At 42.2% G+C, this 27,682-nt stretch overlaps 1 protein-coding gene across 2 annotated transcripts in view; it reads right to left on the reverse strand.

Moving 5' to 3' along the window:
• Window positions 1-2,539: 2,539 nt before the first annotated feature.
• Window positions 2,540-27,682, reverse strand: part of LOC102291472 (matrix metalloproteinase-16) — a 73,426-nt gene continuing 48,283 nt past the window's right edge. For both annotated transcript variants that reach the window (XM_005936552.3, XM_005936553.3), the window contains 6 exons: window positions 27,507-27,668; window positions 23,014-23,225; window positions 11,673-11,811; window positions 6,374-6,524; window positions 5,708-5,823; window positions 2,540-3,286 (listed from right to left, as the gene is read on the reverse strand). In XM_005936552.3, coding sequence (XP_005936614.1) covers window positions 2,952-3,286; window positions 5,708-5,823; window positions 6,374-6,524; window positions 11,673-11,811; window positions 23,014-23,225; window positions 27,507-27,668 — 1,115 coding nt within the window. In that variant the 3' untranslated portion in view covers window positions 2,540-2,951. The remainder of the gene's footprint in view (window positions 3,287-5,707; window positions 5,824-6,373; window positions 6,525-11,672; window positions 11,812-23,013; window positions 23,226-27,506; window positions 27,669-27,682) is intronic.

Below are 27,682 nucleotides of genomic sequence, written 5' to 3' on the forward strand. Positions count from 1 at the left end.
AAACATTTATCACAAAACTTTTGTTTCTACATCTGACTGATTTACAATCCACTGTAGTGGTGTACAGAGGCAAAGTGAATGACCTGTGAATGTAATGAAAAACTAACTCATCACATTGCAACAGAAAGCCGTTAATATCTGGTTTAAACAGAGGACGTTCTGTTGTGATGGATATCGAATAAATAAAAAAAAATGTCCTCATTAACAGTATGTGTCAAGAATCGATGCTCACTATACCTTTTACTTAATGTTTCAAGCAGGGTGAAAATAAAAATAAAAACGAATGCATGAGGAGAAAAACTAAGATTAAATGTACTGAAACTTTCATTAATGATGGCAATTTACCTTTTTAAAAATCTTTTATCACACATTTATGTTTTGCAGGATAATATAGAGTGTTGAAGGAAAACGCCACACCCATACATCACAAGGCTGTAGTGGAAAATTACTGGACACAAAGGACAGGGCATAGAGTCTGAGGTGTGTGTGGGTACGATGGAGTTTTGTTTCTCTTCACAGGGAGAAGATGCCCGACTGCTGTTAAGATGTAAGATGAACCAGCTACCAGACCAAGTGCCAAATTGGGAAAGCCAAGTTTCCCTACAAACTGCATCTCCTTCCCAACTTTTTAACCAACCATACACACATCTTATTTGTGTGATACAATAAAAAGTTCATTCACTAGTGTGGGCGGGTGTTTGACAGGTCCACAGCGCTGTGTAACTTGAACCTTCAAAACATTTAATTAAACTTTGAAACTGTATATTTTACGTTTGCTCACCAAGAAAACATAAGAAGCTTTCACACTTTAGATTGAGTCTGCAATAATCTTATGATATTTAACCCTATAAAAAAACCCACTAAAGCTAAAAGGATTTAGATGCCTGAATGAAAATTAACACGGTTTCAAAATGCAGTCTACCTGCTGAGTTTAAAAAAAACGAGTAGAGAGTTTGAAGGCGGTTCTTCAATGTATATTGATCAGTTTATTCATTCAATCGGGACACGTTTTTCTCTTGTCCCAAAGTCTTACACAAACAAGTCATCGTGACATGTCCAAGTTGTTTTGACCAGAAAACAGGAAAGAAAGAAAAAAAGCAGTATGTGATCATGAAAACAAACACACATTCAAAGACTACCCGTCATGTCTCCATGACACTACGTGTTTAGTTCAGGCCAATTTGACTTGCCAATCACCCAAATGTACCACTTAAATCTTTTACAGTTTGTTTGTCTCGGATTTAATTGTAGCTGGAGGAAGGCAGGCGGTGGGACTGGGGTACACTTAAAAGATACAAAAGTGAACATAAACAGTATTTTTAAGAGAAAACTTCCTCCTCGGCTCGATGGGAGGGAAGGGGGTCAAAGCCATGTTGAGCAGAACCGATAGGGTCGTACAGTAAATGCTTGCATGCACGTTGACACAGGCACTGATCTTGACTTGCTGTCTCACTTCAGTCTTCAGACAAGAGCATTCTGGGAACTGTGAGCTCTCTCAAACAAGGCAGTCAACAGGATTTTATTATTATCATTATTTTTAATTAAGTCCATTCACAAAAAAGAAATAAAAAAACCCAAACAAACAAAAACAGAGGAATATGGGCCAAGGACAAATCCAGAAACAAGACTCCTGTCAGCCTGTCTTATGGAAATATCAAAACTAACAGTAACAAATACCTTAACACACAAAAATAGTGGCTTTACTCCAGAACCTTCCAACATCTTTTTTTTTAGTATACATTACTTTCAGTACAGGCTGGACCTACTGTATTAATCTGTCCAGAATGGCTCAGCAAGCCAGTGCTGAGGATTCTGAGTAACGTAATAAAATTCATAAAATACCAACCACAAGAAGCAATTAAGCAGCTTCTTTAAAAAAAGGAAGAAGAAACAAAAAGAAATAATAGCGGTATACAAATTAAAATAATAAAAAAAAAAGAAAAACACCAAGAACAGCAAAACCAAGCACAAGTAGTATGATGTATAATTAAGGCGAGTTAAAATATTGCAGAATAATTTGGCCCCTGTGTCTCAAACAGACTGCCACAACAGTCAGAGCTCCCCCCAACTCGTAATCGCTGCAAGGATCCAGAGAAGGGAAAGAAGGAACTAAAGAAAGAAAAATGTGATCCTCTTTGGAGAGAGATGGATTTTATTTGGTTTTGTTTGGTCTCTTCTTCAGGGATGTCTTAAAGGGAACAGTGAGGACCTCTTTTCTCACATGAATTCCAATAAAAAAAAAGAAGAAAAAAAGAAAAAACAAACAAAAAAACAGATGAATGATTGGTTACGTAATAAAGTTGTGTTTATCTGAGACTTATTTTTTTATTTTTTATTTTTCTGAGCCCAGTCTGAAGCTGGAGGAGGGGAGGGGCACGCGGATCAGAAAATAGAAAGCTGTTTATCAACAACCTGATATGACACAGTTGACAATGCAGTGCCCTGTGGGAAGAGTGTTTGTTCCCCTGAAAGTCCTCCGTCTGAAAAGCAGTCGGGCAAAGAAACAAAGAGGACGGGGATAGGAAGTCGAGTTTCTGAGATACAAAGTGATGCTGACCCTCTTGTTGATTTTTTTTTTTTCTCATTATTTTTGGACCGGGATCGAAGGTCACATCTGACAAAGATCCCCCTCCACAAACTGTCCCTCTGGGCCCCGTTTGTTAAAAAGGCTGGGGGCTGGAGAAAGTCAGCTTAAAGTCCTGGGAGTCGCCTTTTTTTAAATGCGGGATCACCGTCAGACTTCTCGGCTGGTTCTGCAGGTCTGCACGAAAGTTTCGATCGCCGAAGAGGAGGAGGCGTGGCTTGTTGTTTTTCCCATAAAGCTGTCCAGTGTCCACCGTCCTCCTCTCTGTGAAAAGTGGGGGGCTGTTGTACTGTTTTTCCACAATCCTCTTAACTCCCACCCTAGCTCTGCCCTCTCGTCTCTTAACCCCACCCCCCTCCAAAAAAATTCAAACCCATTCCTGCATGGAGCGTTTGCAGTACAGTATGTGGCGAGGCGTGCCCTTCCTCTTGAACTGCACCACGGTGTAGACCAGCACCAGCAGGCACAGCGCGAGCACGCAGGGGATCACTATGGCGATGGCCTTCACCGTGTTGGCCTCGTTGTCCAGCTCGATCACCACGTCCGAGTTGCCGTCGTCGGCCGGTGGGCGGCCGGGGTCGATGGGCGTCAGCTCGCAGCCCATGAAGTCCTTGAGGATGGAGCGCGGGTAGCCCGGTTCCACTCTGAGGAACTGGTTGCTAAACTTCCAGTACTCCTTCCCCTTGTAGAAGTAGGTGAAACCTGAAGCAAGGACACACGCACACAAAAGTTGTTAAAGAGTGATTTAGCACGTTTTCAGCTAATGCTCAGCTCTGTCAGTACTGTCAAAATGTGCATTAAGCTGTCACCGAAAAGCCATCAAACTGGATATAATGATAACAATTTCATTCAGCTGACGGAAAGGTCACCAGCTAGGGCGAGTGCTAAAACGTGAGGAATACGTCACATTACTAGCTTATAAGCCATTTGCTGTTAGATCCTCATCGATACACGTCAGGCATCATTTTTACTGCTAACATATACTGAAGTAACCGGGCACAACTGTTGCTTTGGAGGAAGCTCTTTCATGTATTTAATAAAGTCACGAACTGTTCAAAGAATTTATTACTAATTGAATCTTTAAAAAAGAAATCACCTTTTATCTTAAAGGAAAAAAATTATTCAAGCGAAGTCAAAATAAAGATAACCAGCCAGTAGTGTGTGTGCTGCTCTGATGCTGAGCCACTGTTTCGGTTTCAGTTCAGTTGTTCTGCTGGGATATCTGTGCCTGTCCCTCAGGACTAATTATACCGGTCATGAAAGAGAAAACACACCCGAGCGGGAGTCAGGCCCCGTAGCTACGCTCACACAAAAGCGCAGCAAATGTCACTGGCAAACAAGGCGCTTTCTAAGCCACGAGAGCGACGGTCGATTTTGTGACGGGACGTGAGGGCGACTGTCCCAGCGTCCCCCAAAGATGCACAGATCCGCTAATGCAGTCGGCCGCCGTGCATTCAGGTGAGAATTTACCCCTCCTCTCCACAACGGCTCCAGCGATGGAAAAAAAAAAATCATGAAACACAAAGAAACTATTTTTTTGTTGTTCCATGCCCACAATATGTTCATTTCAAACTTTGCCTCCACCGTCGCTCAAATGCTCACTGGGAAAATGTGCCGTGTAAAACTGGTCCGGACAGCCTGGCTGAATTCTCGAGCTCTCCTCTCCCTCGTTGGCCTCCTTTCACACTTTGTGTTTCCCCATTTGTTATTTATGCGCACTCCTCTCTGAGAAGATGAGGAAAGAAATGTTCTAAGTTTCCAGGCGAGGAAGGCCAGCGCTTTTTAAACAACGTGTCGGTTGGAGATGGTTCGAGCGAGGAAATGAAACAGCGTAAGGTGGGATTTTAGATGAAAGAGGGGCCGGCCTGGCCGAGTGGGAGACTTGATCACCTTGTCGGGCAGAGCTCTGTCTTCACAACCTGGCCGCGTATAGTGAGACAGGCCAAACCACACAATGCCCTTTGAATTAGTATTTAGAGCTCAGCTGAGTATTGTGATTAGCTGATGAATTACAGCCACTGTCGGGATGCTCCTCTTTCTGATCTGGCGGCAGGTTCTGTCACACTTTTCTCCTACATTTAACCCAAATTAAGCGAAAAAGGGTTTTTTGTTAGAAATAGAAAGATCCACATGAAGACTAACTATACAGCTCCATAACAAGTAGAACTATTCACTGAGAGACACAGAGGGGGAGAGCAGATGAGAGGTCAGACAGGCTGAGCTTGTGTGGGTTAGAACCAGGTCAACATCGCCCTGGGCTCCCCGCTCCGAAACGTGCCGCCTCATACACACTGTCGTGGGCTACAGTGGCGTGCTCAATTACGCCTGGCGATCTGGGTCAGTGTTATGAGCGGTCCACTTGGCACGCTGTCTCGGCAAACAGCCGGCTCGCTCAATAAACGAAGGCCGACACATTTACGTGCAGAAACATACACAAACAGCCATCATCCGCTTGGATATCAGTCCATCCTTCATGCTCTGATTGATGCCCGCTCCACCTGGCCTCACCGGCAGAAACGCCCAGCTACAGGTCTGGCGGGGGATCTTCGGCACAGATGGCGCGAGCTTTCAACACCACCTGCTCTGTTTTTTCCAAACGACTTGCAGCCAAGACCAGACCCCAAACCCACCTGGCACGGTGCATCCAATGGGAAAAGATTATTTTTGTAGCCTTACCATCTGAGCGGCCTATCGTTGAGCTCCCGGCGAGATTTTAATCCCGCCTACCCAAGCCTGAAGAGAGTCAGTTGGCTTAAAACCGGAATGAGCACCCAGCGGTGGTCTTGTCCTTTCTGCTTTCCACAGTCCGGCTCCGACTGGGTCTTATGGCATTCAGAGCAGGATGGACCGATTACGCAATATTTTCTTGTGAAACAATTCATAAAAAACAGGGACAAAATGTATTTCTGGATGATCTGACCTGCTTTTTGTTTGGAATACGCAAAAAACATTTCCCTCTGTATTGCATGTATGGAAGCGTGCCACACACAGAGACTCAGTTTAATAAGTGGGGCAAATTTCAATCAATGCTACCCTGCCAGTGACCATCTGAAATCAATGCAGCCTGGCAAACGAACTGCAACTTGCTTGCCAAACCAGAGTATTGTGCAGGACAAATCGTACCATTGGCTTTGTCCACGAAGGCCCCCTGTGGCGATTCAGGCACACCTCTCCACACTGTGATAGGCTTAGGATAGCCAAGGTCCATGATTCTCATTTCCTCATTGTAGCGCCAGTACCTAAACAGGAACAAACGATGAGCCACGGGAAGACAAAGCAGGTACTATAAGGCTAGAAGAACACAGGGCTGAAAATGGAAACAGATGGTATTTTATGCGTATACCTAGTATCTTACTATCACACTGTCAGCTTCCTCTAGTGAGTTAATTCAAATAATACCTATCATAGCAGGTGTGAGAGGCATGGGGAAAATCTAACTCTATCCCACATTTTCCCTGAACCTTTTTCACCCTGATGATGTGGGACAGCAGACAAACAAAGAAAACGAATGAACCGTCCTCTAAGAGGAGTCGCTGACCTGATTTTGTAGCAACATATTACAGATGGTTCTTTAGCACAAGTGTTAAATGAAATCAGGTTGAGAGCGACTCTGTGTCAGATCAGAAACGCTACTTTAAAACATTCTTCCCGTTCTTGTTTAGTTATACTAAATATCCACCAATTTAAGATCATACGCTTCGCTTTTAAGAGACCTTTGCAGGCTAAATTTGCACACGGCTTTCAAGGAAGAAAGTCCAGAACTGATCTAAGACCTCCACTCGTACCCACCTGTCCCCTTTAAAGAAGTAGGTTTTGGCCACATCCTCCCACCACAGGGCGGTGTCGATGCTCTGTGAGGGCATGCCATGGGCAAACTGGGAGATGTCCTTGGGGTATCCGGACTGCAACACCGTGTCCTTAAACACCCAGAACTGCTTTCCTGCATATCGAGAAAGAGAGTGAGAAAACAAATTAGAAGGAGGACGAGTAACCGTGGGGATTACCCTCCAGGGGGGCAAAAACCCCCAAAACGCACTGAACACACGGCAGGCAATAACCTGTTGCGTTGTATTACTGTATTTGATGCTGATACTGTTGAAAGAGGGAACAGAAATGGTGACAAGCTCCCCTTGCCCTTGCTTAGAGGTGCTCTGGGAACTTTTTGGCGCTGGCAAACTGAGCTGGTAACTGCTCAGCTGTGATAAAAGGAAAAAAGCTGCAAAGCTTGTGGGAAAACTGGCAACCAAACAGTCAAATTAAAACCTTTATTTTTTAAAAGTTTCCTGGATCCATGAAGCCAAGAAAATATTTGGGTTGTGATATTGTTGCTGAAATATTAAAAATCATATATCTTTTTCTGCTTTGTTCCTCGCCTCCATTTTTTCCTCTCTACAGCCTCCTTCCTGTGGAGTAATTAGGTTAAACAGCACATTTCTGACACCGCGTGACCCCAGGAAGTGCATTTCTTCATCAATGGTGGAGGCGTAGGGTGGGTCAAGAGGAAATGTGTGTTGGGGTGTGTGGGGGGAGGTACGTGGCAGAAAAGAAAAAGGGAAAGAAGGAGTAGGAATGACAAAGGCAGAGCAGATGGCGTTTTTATTATTCCCTTTTTATGATTAAATCAAATGAAACGGAGCCTGAGGCTATGAATGTTTGCTGTTTTATGAGCGGGAAAAGAACAATCATCGGTTTAATATCTGCAAAATACTTACAGTATTTCTTTCAATAATCGCAGCGCTGACAAAAATAAATCAGGGTTTGGAGGAAAACATAAAAAAGGGCTGACAAGGAGGAGTGTGTGACATGTGCAGATGTCAGACACACACACAGTACGCTTCAGTCGCCTCTGAAACTCTGTAACATTCAAGACATTGAATATAAGTAAATTTAAGTTTTTTAAAGCTTGTTTTTAAGACAAAAACAGAGAATCAAAGATTCAAACTGTGTTTGCAGAATCCGATTAACTGGCTGTGTTTAAAGAGCCGGATCCTCGCGCCTCCCTGGTGTCTAACTAAACACCAATCAGCCTGAAACACTACATGGAATTTCTGCAGGGTCAGCTTTACAGATGACCACACAACTTCTTTCTTTCTTTTTTTTTTATCTTTTTTTTTTAACAAATGCAGGAAATGGATGTCAAATAAGGGAGGCAAAATCCCAGCAATATCTGGCCTCATTCATTTTCTTCACAAATTCCCCATGTCTGACATTTCACCCTAAAGTATTTAAACAATACGGATACCTTAGAGATGGAAAGGTGGAAGGAACAGTAGGACAGGGTGTTGGCTGAATGTTAAATGGGAAGGCGAGACCTACAACGGCCTCTTTTTTTCTCAAAAGGAAATTCCTGTCATTTCAAGTCATTCTCTCTCAGCGCTCCGCTCACCGTGGGTCACGCTTCCTCCCGGCCTTGATACGCCACGCTAACACGCCACACCCTGAGGTTAATAGTGACCCGTCCCCAGAAAGAATGAGTTCAAATTGATTCATAAAAAAACTCCCAAACTTTCCCTTCTCTCACTCTTTTTCCCCCCCAATCCCACATAGAATGGGATTCTCCATTCTCGCTTTCTTTTTTAAATTGGAGTCGACTTGCATCGGCCTCCACATAAAAGTCGAGCTTCATCTTCAGAGCTGTGAGGGCTGCTTTGATGTAGTGGTGGCTCTGGCATCTGCTGCACTGCAGCGACTAATCCCCCCCGCCTGCCCTCAACAGTGTATGAAAAGTGTTATATAGGATGAAGATTTGTTCCAAAAAGGAGACGCCTCCTCTTTACACAGGCCACACACAAAAACGGGAAAACCAGGAACCACACATGCGCCTGTGAGTACTTAACTTATTATGCATACGCACGCCCAGTGTGACCCGTGGCAAAGCTGCTTTAATGTCTGCTTGAAATCATCGCGTTCAGATCTGGAAATGTATTCTTCGACACGGCGTTTAAGCAAAAATCATCGCAGGCTTTTCCACGTAAAACAAACAGCCTATGGAGATTCTAAGTTTGTCAGATATTCTCCCATAAAACTAAAAACTGCTACAACTGCGCCGATGGAGCACGAACCGTGGTGACTGCTACTACTGAACATAAACCAAACATAACCCCCATTTCTCACAAAAAACAGAAGTGTAAACTGACTGCTATTTTGCATGATACCTCCATCTGTAACCCTGTGTTATAAGGTAGGGAACAGTAAATGTACTAAAAGGTTACACTGTGTTAGAAGAGTTCCTGCTCAGCATTCATCCTTTCAGAGCCAAAATGCCAGGGTATTAATGTTTTGGCTAAAATTAGATGCTCTGTCCTAAATGTTTTATTTCGTCTGGGGCAATGAGCATTCATACCTAAATTCATTATACCGCCCCCTCTTCTCTACTTAATGTTTCAGATTAGAATCTGCTGCTGAAAATATCTTTGTTTGAGACATTTTATCCTGCATTTAGCTATCGAGTACATACAAAAACCTCTTTATGGGGTAACAGTTTTACAAAGAACAGCCAAAAACATTAAAAATGTTAATAAAAACTTTATATAATTCATGGAGTTAACATTAGCTGCAACACTTGGTAGCTAGCTCTGATGCAGAAGTGACAAGCTAACAGTAAGTGGCTAACAGTAAGTGGCTAACAGAAAACATACGTTACTGTAGAGTATTATATAAAACAAACACTTTTTCTACTTTTGTTTTGCTTTATTAAACTTCTGTTAAGTTTTGACTGTTTTTGCAGCATGTTTATATTTGCCGGTGTTTTCTTAAATTGCAGAGCATTTGACCTCTCATGGCCACCGTGAATATCTGCACTGACACAATATACCACACAGGAAGAGAGCCAGACATAAGCAGGATACCAAATACCTGTGGCTGTGTATAACTGTAACCAGCACCATGACCTCAAACTTGAAATAAGACCCTACAAGAATACGGAGAAAACCTCTGAGCAAGCATTTGGAAACAGTGGGAGGAAAAAACTCCCTTTTAACAGGAAGAAACAAGAACAAAGCAGAACCAGGCAAAACTGGTTGGGAGTGAATTCAATGACATTTTTAATTTAAAATTCAATGTACACGCCAATACTGGTCCAGCCTACAGCTCGAGTTCAATGTGAGAGTTTTGATCATCTCTAAGTGATTAAAATTGGACGTGATGAGCGAGTGGTGAGTGTCACTGATCATTTATGACTCTGGAGGGGACCATAGGGTTGCCAAATGAAAATCAGGTTATATTTAGAAAGACTTGAAACTATCAATCAAAGTCATAATTTTCCCATAGATTTCTACAAACCTTTATTCTTTCTGCAACGATAAAAGTTGCCCCCTGCTGGTCATTAGAAAAAAATGCAAGTTTAATCTACCACATTAGCCGAGCCTGCGTATTGTTCTGCTCTTAATCTGAAATAAAACAATATAAGCATAAGCATGTCTGCATAATTTAGATGTAGGGAGTAGCTTTGTCTGTCCTCTGACACAAAAGCCTCAATCAAGCTCTGATTGGATCCTGCCTCCCAGGAGGAAGATACATACCCCTATATGTGTGCTGTGCATATGCAGGGCGCCTCCGAGTAAAGCTGCAAAAGCCCATGCTAATCTGATTAATTTAATTTCAATTCACAACACAGCTTCTTATTAATCAACATTTCTCCATGTAAAAGACTCTTCTTCTAAATCTGCCTGCATGGTGTTGCCAAACTGTGAATGGTAATTCTGTAAGGGCATATAGCCTGATTAGCAATCCACACAGCAGGCCCGGTTCGACTGATGCGTTTAAAATTCATGCTGAACTTCTTGCGTCTCTGAAGAATTCAGCGAGGGAAACAACTAATACACTGACATTGGCGTAGGAACGAAGAGCACACTCTTAATGTATACTGTGTCTGTTTCCAGACCTGCCCAAAAAGCACTAAGCTAATCAGTGTCTCAGCCATGACAGCCAAAGCAGACTCCAACGTCCCCATCTGTGGATGTATTTTAAGAGAATTCATCAGACGAGAGCTGTTCAGAGTATATTCAAAACGCCTGGTTAGACGAGGAGTTAAAGTGCCGCCTTCTGCTTTCTGACCGACTTTCTTCCTAATTTTTCTTCCAAATGGTGACAGTCAGAACAAGGCCTTCTGGGAAATCAGCTGCATGTGTTCAAATGAAAAAAGGCATTCTGTTAGTATGAATTTTCTAACTCTACCGCTGCCCAGTAAAGAGCAGGGTGGAGGAGAAGGCAGCGAAATCAAACTTGCAGAGCTCGTGGCACACCCGGGACCAGCAGTCTGCATTTCCAGGAATTGTTTGGTGTTGGAAATAGAAACGAGTTTGAGAGAAGATTTGTAGTTTTTTTTTTATCATCCCAGCAGAGTTTCGTTGTTACCTACGTCTCCTTTCATCAACACCCTTCCTTCCCCGCCTTTCCCTGCCTCCCGTCCTCTCTGTGTGTATGCAAATACGAGGGCCGTGTTTGTTTGCTGCTTCTTTTAAGTGGCTTTGCAGCTTCAGACATAATTAGTCGTAAAGCTGTGTTTTGGGGGCTCAGTCTAGATTTGAATGTGAAGACAAATCTTTCAGTAAAGCAAAAAAAAAAAAAGAAGAACAATTAAAATCACGTCTCATCAAGCGGCGAGGCTCTCCTTGCACATGCTGTTCCAGTGATTTCCAAGACCTGTGCATACAGATTGTGTTTAACTGCAGTGGACGATTTTATATGAAAATATATCACTGGAGCAGAAAAATGCAACATATGCATTATTAAAAGGCAAAACTGTTTGTGGTAAACTTTCCTACCAAAGCAAAACAACTGCTTTAATCCTCCCCAGACTTGCACTAAACTCTGCAGTGCTCGGAGGGAGCATGATAACATAAAAAAATCCCTCTATTTTCAACATACACACATGGAAATTGAATATAGGAGGAATGAGCATCCAGCTTATACAAGACGATGACTTGTGGGGATAACAGAGCAGACATGGAGCTACTGTAAGCCGGGACTGCACAGAGGCAACTGGGCTACAGCACTGCAGGATCAGATAAAAAGCTTTATGATGCTTTGCCTGTAATGAAAAACAGCTTTACTAAACAGTGATGGTGGTGGAGTGTAAAGGACTCACCTTTGAAGAAGACAAACTTGCCCTCGCTGTTCTCATAGACTGCGTCTATCTTGGGCGGCAGGCCTCTCCAGAACATTCGGATGGGCATGGGGTATCCCTGCATTACAGAGTTATCTTTCACCCGCCAAAACCAGTGGTCCTGAAAGGGAACAGAGGACTATGTTAGGAATAAATGAGAACCTTTTAGGTCTGACACACAGATTGTCAGAGGTAGACTATACCCTTAGAAGTTGAAAGCATGATGTCTGCCGTCATCCTATAAAGGCCTTTTTGGCAAAAAACAACAACAAAAAAACCCAACAAAAAGCCCGCTTAACGAAGATTTAGCTTTCCTCTTTCAGTGCAGCAGCAATCACAGGAAGAATCCAGTGTGTTCTAGAGAATAAGACACACGCATGTGTGAAAAACATCATCAGAAGATCAAGTAGGAAAAAATGCACATGAATGTTTCTAAGATCCCAAACAACAAGCTGCCCTGATCTAAGAACAGAAACAAACTACAGCTATAAGGAATTTCTGCATATAGTGACACAGCTGGCAGTGAATCTATCTGATACGCTGAATTCAGGCCAGCGCCTTGCTTTGCTGCTCATGCAACAAAGCCTGCTGGTGACAGCCGTGATGCTTTTAAGACGCACATGTGCTTTCTCAGGTTGTCTGGAAAGCCTCGGCGACTGTCGCTACACATGCAGAGCCTGAAGAACATGCTGGGAAAACCATCAAGTAACAGGGGCAAAAGTGATAGTCAGGAGCTTTATGAGGACCCAAGGGGCTGACTTCTTTTTTTTTTTTGGGGGGGGGGTGGAGAACAAGTGGAAGGTGTGTCTTTTTGATGTTGGATGAAACTTGATGACAGAGGGAGCCGGGGAGAGACACAGCTGCAAAAGCCATTAGGACTCAGAAAGATGTCCCACCCTTTGGCAACTAATGGCCAATTGCACCTCCTTAACACGCTGGGCGCTCGGGCCAAAAAGCCCGACCTCGTAGCGAGGGATGCAGGGGAGACAGCACATCATCGCACCCTGCCTCATTCACAGCGAAAGCTAAATAAACAGCCAATTTATCAAAGACTCTCTGCACAGCTCTCTTTCTCTCTCTTTGTCTAATCCAATTGTTTCTCTGGGACTCTGCACTCTCCCTGGACTCGTCCTCCTCTTTCTTTTCATTTCCCCCTTGTCTCTCATTCCAATTCCTCTGCTTTTTCCTCTCCTCTCCCACTCTCGCTCCACACCTACTGCCTCCATAGATTTCAGTTGTTCAGCATTTTCTTCTGTACGCGGCCCGGCCGAGTAATTGAAAACAGATCAAAACTGTGAAATCCGAGCCATTTGAGTCCTTTTGACTTTATAAAAAGGGAAAATGTTCTTTCTCCCGCCTGCCCCAACTTCCCACTCCCACTCTGAAAACAAAGCTCGGGCGACTTGTAGAAAATTTCAGCAGGCGCTTCTCAATTACAGGAACGTTCAGAATAATCAGAGCGAGTTCAGTCTTAGCGAAAGATGGAAATATCACACCGCTCTCCGCTTTGAGGAAAAGGGTGGTACGGAGTTTATCACGTATACAGTCTCGTGGCACATGACGATGCATTCCGAGCGATGAGGCTGAATTCAAATCTGGTTTCTACAGGAATATAAATTCTGCCCTCCTGGATAAATAAAAAAAATCTGGTTCTACCGATGAGTTTTTGTGCTGAGGAAAGTTTGCGAAGCGGATCCCAAACTGCCTCGCCGACAGCTCAACCGAGTGTTTTGTTGGCAAAATCAATACTGCACAACACACTGGTGTACTGCATGAAGTACCTGACCTGCTGAGCTGACAAATCAACAAAACACACACACACACACACGATGGGGAGCACTTTGCACTTCATTAATTCTGAAATGAACAGGTATCTGTTTAGCGCATTAATTCATGAGGATTCTGCCGCAAGATGACTGGCAAATAATCATTACACAGAGACACCAATCAGCAATCCCGACTAAAACCGTGTGCCTAATTAATGCTCGGATCCTCCTCGTTCCACCTTAACAGCTCTGAACCACCGCAGCATTGACACCTGACCTGTGGGAATATCTTTTGGTGTCTGCTACTAGTGGGGGTGGGGAAGATTATTGATGACTGATAGATTCAACAAACAAAACAGCCTCAAGTATCACTTGAGATTTAAAGTGGTGCAAAATAGTAAAATGCGGCGCAAAACAGCCATAAAATTACACTGAATGACTACAAAGAGGCGAAACAACAACAGAGTGAAGCCAAATGTGCCCAGACAGCCAAAAAAACTCGAAATGACTACAAAGAGATGCAAAAAAATCATAAAAGTGACACCAAAAAATGAGAAAGAAATGCAAAAGAACAAAAAAAATGCAATAACATGTACAGAAATCCAAGACAATTGCATATGTAGGCAAAATGATTAGTAAAGCGTGCAAGTGAACAAAGTTACACAAAAAGATGCAAAACAGCCATAAAATGACAACCAAGTGACACAAAATGACCACAAAGAGAACACAACAACAACAACAGCAAAGTGGCGTCAGACGTGTACAGAGATCCAGAAAATCATAAAAAGACCAGCGATGCAAACGACCATAAAATCACAACATAAAATGGTAACCAAGTGACACGAGACGATTAGAAAGCGAGGGGCAAAAAAACGATTACAGAGATTCAAAACAACTCAGCATCACTAATCTTTGTGAGCCGAGCTGAAACACACTGGTGTGAATTACACTACGCGTTCACACGCCGACCCTTCACAGCGGCATGCTGGGTACATGACTCAATCAGACTCTTAGAAAGTTCGAGGCTGATGACTTACAGACTTTGCCCCGACGTAAAGCGCCAACACAGGAATGAAAAACAAGAACACGGCACATTTAAGAAGTGACTCAAATCGTTGAACACTGCATAAATACTTATCAATCAATGAAAATGAAAAGAACCGGCGTGAAATCTTTCTGCAAAGGACAAAAGAGCAAGTAGACCGCCCTGTTATTAGCAAAGAACAACAAGTGGAGACAATGAAGCTATTCCGAGAGATCAACGCTTTTTTGAATTTGTTGTGTAAAAATGAGGTTAAACCTAAAAACCTCGACACCCACGTCAGCCCTGGGTAAGCATCTGCTGCCGCCTTTTGTGTTTATGTGCCGAGAGAAGAGGTGAGAATATGACAGGCAGTGATATCTGGATGACAGCCGCATTGACCTCTCACTCGTCTAACATGACGCACGCACTCGGCTTGAGTCGTCAGCAGAGCACGGGTGCAAATATTTCAGACGGATGAGGATTAAGGTCACAGTTATCTATCTGCTGAAGTCTACTCTGTTCGCTGAGGAACTGAACTCTAGAAGATTTTTTTTAAATACATGTGCGCTGATGCATTTTGTACGCCTTCTACATGGAAATGGAAATGGGGAGGTTTCCATCTCGCTGCAGGGCAACCTGCTAGTGACAAATAAAAGCTGTTTCATTCATTCATTTCATACATGTGCTCAAGGCCAAGAAGCAAGACTGCAGGGACGTAACTGTAACTGCTGTAAATAATGAAGCGCGACCTTCATCAGCGCAACAAAACACGGCAGCTTTCACTTCTCAACCTGCAGCTCTTTCTTTCCGTTAGATTTTAATTCTAATACGCCAGCTTTACAGTTCATCTTTGTGGGGACATTTTCCAATCCAATAAATGTCAGCGCGGCGCTCTGTGCACGATGTAAGCCTCCATCCCCAAAGTCAAGAGTGCAGAACGGTGTTTAGCAGCTCCGGCATCAAACTGCCAAAATGACTGGCTGTGTTATCAGTTTCTGCAATTTTATACTCTGAAATAAACTTCAGTCGTATTTTTTTAGAGAACAAAAAGTGATTTCATGGGAAACAACAATTGCAACTGTTTATTTTAACTAGGTGTGTTTATGTTTCGGGAAAAACTATGTCATCATGGGAAATTTGCCACTGCTAAAAAGGCTAAAAAGCAGGGGTGTCAAACATAAGGCCCAGGGACTAGAATTGGCCGAGCAATGGCTATAATGGAAAATACGATGGATGGCATAAATTTGTACCTGTATTTGCTACACCAAAGATAGAATAGATAAACCACAGAATGACTTTCTGCTTAGTGAGCAGAACTTTTTCTATAATTTTATGCAGAAAAGCTGAGATGTGCTGTTAAAATTACACTTCTTCATCTTATATTAAGATATCACAGGGATTAAATTAGTAGTTAAATGTCTGTAGGTTGACAGAAAGTCAAGTTTCACTCCTCTTGTCCAACCTGAGATCAAAGTGGGCTGTACGTGGCCCCTTGATATAAAATAAGTTTGACATTCCTGCTCTGAAGCACTTAGGTACCAATCTCACAGGAGGACATTAAACATATGGTAAGAGAAAAGGATCAGAGAGTTAGCTTAGCTTAACATAAAGATTAGAAAATGGGCAAGCGGCCGGCACATTTCAAACTGGAATGTGGGTACAGATTAAAACAAATGATAACACATAACACATTATTAAGTGAAATTCAGAGGTGCTGGTAGGGGGTTTGTTACCTTTGAGCATGCCCAAGCTGGCTGCTTCCCCCCTGCTTCTCATCTTTCTGCTCAGTTAAACTAAGCTAAGCTAATCACCCAGAAGCTTTAGATTAAAATTAGACACGAGAGTGGTGTTCAGCTTTTCATCTCTCTTTCTCTTTGAATTCTCAGGACACCTGAAAAAGAAGTCTTACAATTGTCCAAAAACTGAATTGGTGGCATTAAAAATCCACTCCAGACGCGCGCTATTTTTGGACTCTCTCTCTCTCTTGCTTTTCATTCCACTGCTCAAAAAGATATTAAGAAGACACGACAGCTTACTGCCCATTTGGCAACTGCTTTCTCATTAATGGATGTCATAGTCAAGGAGCGTGGCTCCGGCATCGGCAATCCTGAACAGCGAGGCACCCCGCGGCATCCCAGAATCCCCTGCTCTATATCTGTCCACACGAAGGAACGAAGTGTCCCTCAGTGAGTGGGCGAGAGGGGTGGTAGTTTCCATTTATTATATGTCTATATAACGGGCAACGCACCAATAATGGAAGCAAGAGTAGATGAAAGCATTAGTGTGTCGAGTGTTGGGTGGAAGCTTATATATAGACCTGTAGGGGAAAAAACGTATACCTGCATGTGGGCACAACAAAAGGCTCTAATCCTGTCCGTGTAATGCAGCTACAAGTGTCCGAACATAATGAGTCACTGTTAAACGACAGCAGAGACATAGTGGGTGAAATGAATTTGGAGATTTAAACTATCACCTAACAAGAGCTACAACAATTTCTATAGCACCGCTTTCACAGAGAGGTTTTACTGAACAGTGAGCTTTAATAAAAAAAATTAGCTTTAGGGATAAAAACTACTTTGGGAAAAAAGAAACCTTATAGCACAAAGAAAAGCATGAGCACAGTAATTTCCCTTTTTGTAATCCTTGCATCCTTGTTTTGAATTCTTGCTCCATAAAGGCAACACTGCAGCTATAAGAAAAGCATGTTGTAGAGAATGTTTAGTTAAAATCCTCAAATCCCTGTTTGGATTTTCTGCCTCTAAAAACTGACAAGACAGCAGTGAGCCATAAACCCAAATCCAAACTTTAATTATGATGTCTGAGACTCCATCCATATTTTACTACAATCCAAGCCTGATGGGAATTGAATGAACTCCTGGAAACTTTTTTTTGGTCTGCTTGTTGTCAGACAGCATAAGCGTCACACGCGGGCACGTTTGCGGTACAGCGGGAAAAAACTGGTTGCAATTAAAGCCCGAGAAAGCACTCTTCACCAGTGTACGCATGCATATACATGAATGTATGTGCTGCTTCCAGCTCCGGTGGGAGAGCATATGGCCTGCGGGTTCACAGAAAGTTGAACCTGAAGTGGCTGCGACCATAAAACAACAGTAACTTTGTAGCTTTACGGGGCATTTACCGTTGACACTGGATCTGTGAAGTCATCGGTGAACCCCGGGTGACCCCGTGTCACCTCACTAGGAAAGAAAAATGAGCCACCGTAAAAAAACCACCTTTAACAAGCATGACTCCCGGCCTGGCTGTGTAGATTAATGTTAACCCGTATAAATCAGACATCTTTCAGCACTGCTTGAAAGACTAGTCTATCCCAGCATTCCTTATAACAAGGACTTCTGCGTCATAAAGAGCCACAATCAGGGCGTCTCAGCCCTGAATGTTACTCATCGATCCTGAATCTGTAACGTTACGTGAAAGTGGAACATTTTTCCCAGCGAGTCTTTGATAATCTGCTCTCCGTTTTAAATTCACAGGTGGAACATGTGAATATTTTCTAAAAACAGAAACCTCTGTCTCTGCACGGCAACGTTGTCGCTCTTGATTCACTGTTTTCTGCTGCTGTTTTAGTGCCACTCATTAAGAATACCTGTTCTGTGAGCATCTGAAGGTCTAGAACAGCAAAAATATTTGATGAGTATCCGACAGAAATCATCCAAATATCCTGGTTTGATAAGAGATGTTCCGTATACAAACCTGTAGCCTCCTATATGTTTTAAAACAGAATACTTGCGATATCCAAAGTTTCGACATACATCTTCATCAGAGTTCTGCCCTGAATGATCATTTTAAATACAACAATACTTTTTCCTGCAGCCTATTTTTCCTTTTGTAGAGCAGCGGGTCCATGTGAAAAGAAATCCAAGCTCTGAATTGCTCTAACAATGAGCTGCAAAAGCCTACTATGATGCATATCAACAATGAAATTGCACTGAAAACCTCACTGCTCCCGGTGAATTTCACCAGATCACCTTCACTTTAAAGCTCCCTACTTTACATTGCTGGACCACCTGTCAGGGGCGGCGGGACCGCTGAGATCTCTGCTATAATGACTTGGCATCGACTGGCCTTTGGTTTTCCAAAACAATCAAGCTGGGATGGTGAGTAAAACCCAGTTATGCAGGGCCAAATGGACCCGCAGAGCAAAGTAACCAAGCAAGGAATCAATCGAACAATCAAGTAAAGAACAAATCAGCCTTGTGAAGTTAAAAACCCCCTGAAAACTCAGCGAGCCATCACTGCAGCCAGTCTGTAAACTCGTGCGTGTACATTGGCTGGTTCTGAAGGGAATTTATCAGAGTCCGGAGTAATCCAAACATCTCTAATTATGATTCCAGATAAACTGTTTTACAGTTGGGCAGCTTCATCTACCAGGAGGAAAGAGGCGTTAACACGATACGTCAGTCTGCTCGCAGAAAGTTGGCAAAATACTCACTGAGAATCAAGAAATATTAGGACCACCTGCTCCTCCAGAAAAGCACACTAGGAGATGGAATCCAAGTCAAACCCGTGCTCCCTTATTCATTTCACTTCACTAAACACACTTGATTCACGGGCTGAGACGCAGATTACTCTAAGGGGAGAACAAATCATCATGACTCTGATATTGCTGGTGGTCTTAACGATGTGAACACAGTGGATTTACAGCTACGCTTACATGTGTTCTGCAAATCTTTCCCCTTCGCTCCCCGGGATGTTTAGGAAAATGTGAGGCGGTGCCAGCGAAACGCTGAAAGCCAACAAAATAATGGAAGCACCATGCCAATTTAACATAAGTGGATGCCCACTTAAGCCAAGCAATTACAGGTTCCCCTGCTTATTTAGCACACTATCATTAACTAAGACAAATTGCAAACATGATGTCTTTTGCATACGGGTTGTTTTTCAAGCACTGTGCACATAAGCTATCATACATCACAGCTTTACGTTACAGAGTTTGTGAATTATGAAACAATTGATAATACAGTGCTTAATAGAAAAGTGACGGGACTAAGCCAAATGATGCGTAACAAAACAAGGCTGCAGTGTACAGATGAGCAGCAAGTGCGACACAAAAGAAACAGCTGAAATATGACTTCATCAAAACGCTCCTTATCGTTTTAATATCTGTTTGCTAAAATGGGCTCTCTCCCCACAAACCATCACATCTCTGCAGGTCCATTGCATCCTGGAGAACTATTGGAACATACAATAATAAAAATGATTCTTTTATTTTGAAAGTGTAAATATAAGTAAATAAATCCTAGCAATACACAAAAATGAAATCAATACAAAAAATTACTGAGCAAAGGGTTTAGGCTAAAACTTTAGCTTATTACACTTACAGCCTTTTATAACAGGTATTCATTTATAAATAACTGGACATTATTAACTTCAGCTTATTGTTGTTATTATCTATATAACTAGGAAGCTCATTCTCCTTCTCTTGACGATACTTTAAAGATATAACACATTTTGGGATCACCTTAGCAGAAGGCATCGACAATATCATTTCCTAAATGTTGCCAGCATAAACAAAGGCAGTAAAATTTTAGCCTCATTTAAAGATAAAAGCCATTTTTACAAAAGTTTGACCTTATTTGACCTTGAAGAAGAGGTCAGAGGTCCAAGGTGACATGGCATTTAGAATCAGCATAGATCATCACCTGTATGTTGTCAATGCAAACAATGGCAGGTTTCAATAGTTCCAAATAGCATTATTATCACTTTGACCTTCAGATTAATCTATTGGCTTTGAAGGAGAGGTCAGAGGTCAAATGTGACATGCTATTTTAAATCTGTCAACAGTACTTACTATATGCTGACAATATACACCACACTAAGAATCGTACTTTCTAAGTTATGAGCCTTTTTGTCAGTTTTCCACCAATAAATCGTGAGGATAAGCTTGAAGATGTCGGTGGATGGAAGCCAAATTTTAGCATGACCCCCTCTACACCCCTACAAAGTTCTAGCAGAATTCATTCACGATGTTCGGAGCTATCGTGTGTCCTCATCACAACTGCCAAGGACGTTTACCCCTTTTACAGAAATACATCTTTCCAATATTTACACTGACCCCTGCCTTTTAAACATACTAGTGTCTAATTTTAAAGAGCCTCTAGAAGCAGATTCTTTTGTGCTTTACACATCTTCAGCACAGTGCTGAGATCAACAATATCCTACAATTTTAAGGTGTGAGTTATATGAAATGGTTGGCTCATAACAATAAAATCATGACATCCCTTGTTTTAGGTCCTCACAGTAAAGCAGCGGAGCACATACACAGCATCCTTCCACCAAGGCTGAAAATTCACTCAACACCGAGCATCAATAGAGTCTCTTGATCTAGAAGAATCCAGGTTTGTGTCTGAAACCTTCTTGTGAATATAAGGATGATTTCTCACCTCACTGTTTTTTTCCCATTTTAATTGATATTTAATTGTAATAAATAAATATAGTCTGTGGGTCAAGCCCCACCTCTGCAAAACTGTTGTTTTTGAATAATAATTTTTCAATAATCCTGAATCCTGCAAACAAACTAAACCAATCACATAACCTCTTTGGCAAAGGTAAATATATAGGTAGCCATAAATTTAAAAAAAAAGAATGAAATATTCATGTAGACTGAGAAAAAAACAATGCTTGGATATATAAACAGATTAGATGTAAACAACATCAAAGTCATGCTTGAGACGACCAATGTGATAAATTAAGACCAGGAAACTTCTGCAGCAGTGAACCACATTTTAATTTCAGACGCTGGGATCACTGGGACAGATATTTAGAGCCTTTCTCCTTCACTTCCTAAAGTCATAAAACATTTGGCTGATTGCTGAACATCTTTTTTATCTCAGCACTACCTCTGAGCTCTGTAGAAATCCCATGATCCTCATCACTCCATCAGGACAGGCTGTTGCCCTGGGAGTAATGAAGGCTGACAGTAGCTGCTGCTGCAGGCACCATGTGAAAGAGAGAGGCTGGACTAGACTACTGTGACAAGCAGGTATTGTTTCCACAGCCAAACCAGGCTCAGTGTGGGCTTCCAGTCTAATTTTGGGTAAATATCCTTACAGGCAGCAGCTTCAGCTCCACGAGTCCTTTTTTTTAAATTATTTTTTGAGTCAACAAGAAGAAAGTTGCAGCGAGGGGTGCAGAGAGGACGAAAACTGGTTTTACTCTGGCTCCACAAGTCTCTTATTTAACCAATGAATACTGTCTATTTATATCCACAGAAAATACAGTCACACTCACATAAAGCATCAGAGGCACTCTTTCTCCTTTCTGTGGAGAACACAGGACAGCTTTGTGCAGCCCCAGGGTTTTTCTCTGTTCCTTGCTGCATGTTGCCAAGGTCTCGCTCTCACAAGCTAAGACCAAGGATAAAGATGTGTGTTTTTTCTCTTGTACTGGAATGAAAACCAAGCTGAGCTTCTCTAGAGAAGGAGAAACTGTATTCTACTGTGCACTGCATGCCTTTCCTTCTTTGTAAATTCTAGTTCAATAGACCCCAAGTTAACTAGGAAGTCTTCCTTCAGACATAATAGCCTCTTTAATAATGGGATAAAATACAGAGGCAACAGCTTCAAGAGAACAGAACAGGTTCCACAGTATTTCCACAAGCTAGAACCGCACTGTGAAACTGTGAAATAACTTATATTACCATCAAGTGAAGTTTTTCCACACTATGCACATGCCAAGCAGAATAACAGAAAAAGCTCTTATTTAGGTAATAATATTTAGATAATCCTCCAAACTTACAGCAATTTATTCTGCATGTAACTACAACCCAACTTTAAAAAACAAAACCAAAAAAGTAGCTGATGATAACAAACAGGATGCAATCAATTTAAAATCATGTATATATTAGATCCTATTATATGTACTATTGTGTATTAAACGATTACACATTTTATATTACACAGATTTATAATACATATTTACAATATTGTTGTTTCAAATGGAGATTATATCCTCAAAGCTAAACTTTGTCAATATCTGTTTAATCCGATTAGATAAAGTTTTCTACTTCAGTTATTTCGTGCTGCAAAATGAGATTGTTGAGCATGCTAACACTGACCTTATGACCTGTCATGAATCCTACCATAAGACCGAGCCGGGCTGCTATCAGTCTGAAATTGAGCCCTCTTGTTAGTAGGATTCCCAGTGTATTTTCATGTATTTATTATTAATTGTGTTTTCATATATTTAATAAAATAGTTATCACAATTTTTCTCTGTTGGTCTTTATTAAGACTAACAGAGATGGACTGTAGGGCCAGGTTGTTCTTGTGTTGGTGTTATTAGCTAGTCAAGTTATGTATTACACCCAGACGTATGGTGCAGGGATGAAGTCTCTTCTAGCTCAGTGGTGATTTGGACTGGGAACAATGATTTCTGTGCTCCCACACAGCTAAGAGATCCAGGCTATTGGTAAAAGAAAAAAAACAGCTCTTGGGTTAAAAACTTGAGATTGCTGGAAACAAACCAAACGTGAAGAGCCCCTAGCTTTGTTGTGATATCACATGCTGTTGTTTTACCTTGAAGACGAACATCTCCCTTCTCAGTATGGCCAGGGTGTTGAAGCCTCCATCGCAGATGTTGGGTTTAGCATTGGGCTGCGACGGTCGCGTAGGCAGCATTGGGAGTTGCGTCTGCCTGTCTTGTTTACGAGGGTCCGAAGGAGGATGGGAGCGAGGAGAGGGCGCCGTTGGCAAAGGCTTGGTGGGCTGGGGGAGTTTATCGGGCGGCCCTGCGGGGAGTCAGAGAAATACATCTTATACGTCTCCGCAACATGTTGTTTTGCTTTTTCATTACTTCACCAGTTGAAGCTAACCAGCACTCTGATCTTGCAGGAGAAACGGATGTTCAAGCCAAGTTTAGTGGTGCCACTTGGAAAAACAACAACAAACAAACAAAGGTAAGAAGTGATGAAGGCTGCCAACGAGGACTCAACAAAGATATGAGAGAGAAAGGAGTCCACGGATAAACAAGATGAGGTCAGTGGGTAGAAATCAGTGGGTAGATGTTAACGCTGCCAAGTTTAGAGATTCAGCTTAGCAAAGCATAATATCATACGCTATAAAGACACAAAAAAACATCAGAGCAGAATTAGGTTTAATAAATGTAGATCATGTGATTTCATGCCAAATTCATGAATTACTGTACGTGATAAAGGAAAAGGAGTTATGCACACTGAGGCAGTGGCTAATAACAAATGGGCGTTGCCTATGAATAACGCATGACGCTGCATGATTAACGCACTCTGTGACTGTAAGGGGATGAGGTGCAGACAGACTGAGGAAGACAAGACTGTGACAAGACTAACGCTTGTTCCATGGTACTGCGCCTGTGTCACGTTTGCGCAGGTATTTGCCTGCGCAGAGCTTTCTAGAGTTGTTTTCAACCTGTGCTAACGAGATCCCGTGCAGACTTCCAAAGATAGAAAATTGCAGTCTTAAAAGTACAGACGCTCATTTCACGTCAGCTCTTTGTGCTTATAATTTTGCTGACTGATTGGACCAACAATAACACCACATACTTGGCACGCTAGCCTCTATCTGGCAGCAGACGCTTTCTGCAGGTAGACGTTTCGATCCGTACATCCCTACAGTCTGCCAACAGAGACCAATATTCAGCCCATAACGTGACAGAAAGACCTCACCTTAATCAGATAAAATGTATGATTTTAACGGCCTTCCATTCTTTCAGCAGACGTTCACAGACTTGCAGAATCAATGCCAAGGCCCACTGAAGCTGTCCTGGCAACATGTAGTGGCTACTTAGACATTTTACATTGGCTCTTCCTTTAATGTGTCATCCATCTGTAGTTGACAAACCAGACAATCGCAGGATTAAGCCATCACCCAGTCCACAAAACTGATCAGCGGGTCTACACGAGAGTGATTCCATTCACTGACTGAAGTTAATCCCCTGAAATACATCCCAGATTAGTGGAGCCAAAGTACTCTGAAGTTATGTAAGCATGGGGGAGATTCACAGTCAGATGGACGTGTAAACAAACAGGCAAATGTGTACTTGCAGCTACATTGTGGTAAACCGACGACAAGAAAAAATAAACACAGCTTTTTTGGGGGGCAGATTTTGGCTCTTTTGGTCACCCTGTAATTTCAGCATCTGGCTGTTGTTAATTTACTGGAGATGTCCAGGTGGCCCACGTGTTACACCAGTACTGTGGTGACTGGCTGGACCAATCAGCTAATTCCACCAATCTGTGCACTTGAAACAGGAATCTAATCAGCGAACTCTGTGGGTGGGAGTGGGAGACAAACTTCCCACACTTACAGATATTAGTGGAACACAGATGAAAACCAGCAATGCAGCCTAAGAACAAAGGAGCTGGAGAGCCTTTACAACCACAGAATTCATTCATGAACCACTCGTAGTTCACGTTCATATTGCTGATCTGCTTGGATTTAAATAAATACTGTGTATTATGTAAAACACTCAACACAAAAAGTTCAGACATTTTTCATAGTGCATGTTTGAGGTACTTATTTTATTTTTAGTGGGCTACATACTGAATTTAGAGCACAGAAAGAAAAAAGAAATCAATCCTATCACACTAGTATCGATCCGATACTGATACCAGCATGAGTATCGATACTATTGATATTTGGCTCGATTTGCATCATGGTTTCACCTTCTCATGTTGCAATTCCCTGACCACTACCTCAGCTGCTGCTGACCTCTCATCCCTACTACTAAAGCCATTAGCAGGATGTGAAGAGATGTAAGTGCAGAAACAGGAGGCCTGTGTGACAGAGAAACTTCAGAAGTATTACGTGACAGTCATGGTGGAGTAGTAAAGGATAGTGTTATTGCTGTAGCTGACTCCAGGGTCACTACTGATATGTTAGCCAATCTATGTGGACATACCAACTAGCAATGTGGATATGCTGACGCCTGTTTTTAGCATGCTAGTGTGGTTAAAGATATAAATGTGCAAAGAGTGAACATATACAGAAAATGAGAATATCAATATTGGAGTGTTTTATTGTTCATAATGGAATTATGACACAGGCTAATGGTCATGGTTTAAAGGAAAAATATCAAACAAAGATTTAACGAGGCCTAAAAGATAAGACATGTGAGACTTTTAAAATTTAATGCAGCTCTTGTTGGGCATCCGGCCATTTAGACGTTTAAGGCAGATTTACCCTTTAGTTATTTATGTAAAATTAGATTTAGCTCATTTTGTTTTCTTTAAAAGGTCCTAAAAATATAAACTCCAGCCCAACTTTTAAATCATGTTTACTGTTTGAGGGCTTCAGCTGAATTTCAATACAATTATGGCCTGAATAACATTAATGATTTTTGTTTCTGTCATCCCAGTCATCGACATCATGGTGCCTGAGCTCTGCTGCTTCTGTAAAAAGGAAGTGGGCACTGAGAACGCAGGAAGTCATTAAGTTCAAAGCCCAGTGGGAACATTGGGATTTGTCCAGGAAGAAAAAAAGATTACATGACAGAAATGCCACATCTATAGGTTTGAATGTGATCTGTACTTCATTGTTTCAAGCTGCCAAACTTTTTATTCACATAAGTCAATACATATCGAATGCACTTTACAGTGTTTTTTGTGACTACGGTTCAAAGAGTTGAAGGAATAAACAGAAGCAGCAAAGCCAAAACGTCCAAAAACTCTAGCAGTCAACTGATCCTCAGCAGCTCTTAGCTTCCCACAGTTCCTCGTATGATTGTGCCCGACTCTCCCAGACTGCAAGCCAACAGCTGTAAATGAACGCCAATTCACTCGCATTTCCTTCACATCTCGTTATACCGCTTCACCTTCACACAGAACCAAGTCGCACTTTTTTCCTACTCAACCTTAAGTGCATCACCTTGTACTCGATGTAAGCTGTGTACCTCCCACCTCTTCTCCTGTTTAGTACCACATCTAGCACTTGCACTGGCATGTGGAAAAAAAATGGAGGCCAATTACTGCGAGGGGGGTGGGGGGTACGAAGCTGAGAGCAGAGCTGTCATCAGTCGTCCTGCCCTTCAACTCTTGGTACGACACAGAGGAGAGGGAGGGAGGGGCAATGCAGAGGAATAAAACACGAGAGGGATGAAGAGAGATTTGATCGCTTGCCCAGGTCTGTCACTCCCAGAGGGACGTGCCCTGACCATGTAAGCAGATGGCAGGTTCAATGTGTGCGCGCGCATGCAGCCATTCAGCAGAGTGTGACTGGTGTACAGTGTCGACAGCTGTAAGGAACGATGCTGTCATTCGCCAACGAGTCGTTTCCGAACTTAGATGTCAAGCTGAGGTTGAGACGACAGCATCGGCACTCCCGATAACACATTTAAACATTAAGGCTTCCGCCTCCACAAGCCAGCCTCGTCTGAATTATCATTACAAGTATCCAGACTGATAACTGATTTTTGTCACTGCAATCTACTAATTCAACTACGAGTGAAAAAACCGAAGAAGCAAACTCTGTGGGTGCTTCCATAAATCCTTTGCCGTCAAATTGAATTTCACACTGCCGCCCCAGAGCTATATCAGCTTTATGAGAAGACAAAGCACTGTGCAATCAGCGTCTGTCAACTCCAAATGTGTGTCGATGAGGGATGCGTGCTGTAGGCGCTCTGATGATGAAGTATGATCGGAAATGTAGGTCTTAATTGAATTCAATTTAAGTATTTGAGCCTTAATTTGAATCTTGGTCTTAATCTTATTTCTGTAACTGTGAAAGTTTGTTACAATAACGCAGAAAACAAGAGCTCCAGGTGAAGGAAGATGACTTACTTTAGCTATGCCAGCTTCATATGGTTAGGTGTGTTGGGCAGTGTACTTATAGTTTAGCTCTTACATGGTCTACTGACTTGATATGTCACAGGAAGATGACTATGAATGCTTAGTATGTTATTGGCTTGCTTGTATGACAGCTAAAGCCTGAAGACTAACTCCTCAGACCACACTGATAAACTCTAATACTTGGCTGTGTCCTGCGTTTGCTTAACAAATTGCTGTATTTAAATAAAAAAAGAAAAAAAGAAGGCTTACCATAAATTTTCTGGATGCCTAGCAGGTCATCCATTGGTAGTTTGAAGTCATCCGTGTCCATGTACTGATAGAAAGGAGCCATGATAGCTGTGGGGTCGTTGGAGTGTTCGAGGCCCAGTGCGTGACCAAGCTCATGGACGGCTACCAGGAACAAATCGTTACCTAGAAACACGAAG

This window comes from Haplochromis burtoni, unplaced genomic scaffold, assembly GCF_018398535.1.
Source record: "Haplochromis burtoni strain Fernald_Lab_line unplaced genomic scaffold, NCSU_Asbu1 Contig_220, whole genome shotgun sequence".
Classification (NCBI taxonomy): Eukaryota; Metazoa; Chordata; class Actinopteri; order Cichliformes; family Cichlidae; genus Haplochromis; species Haplochromis burtoni.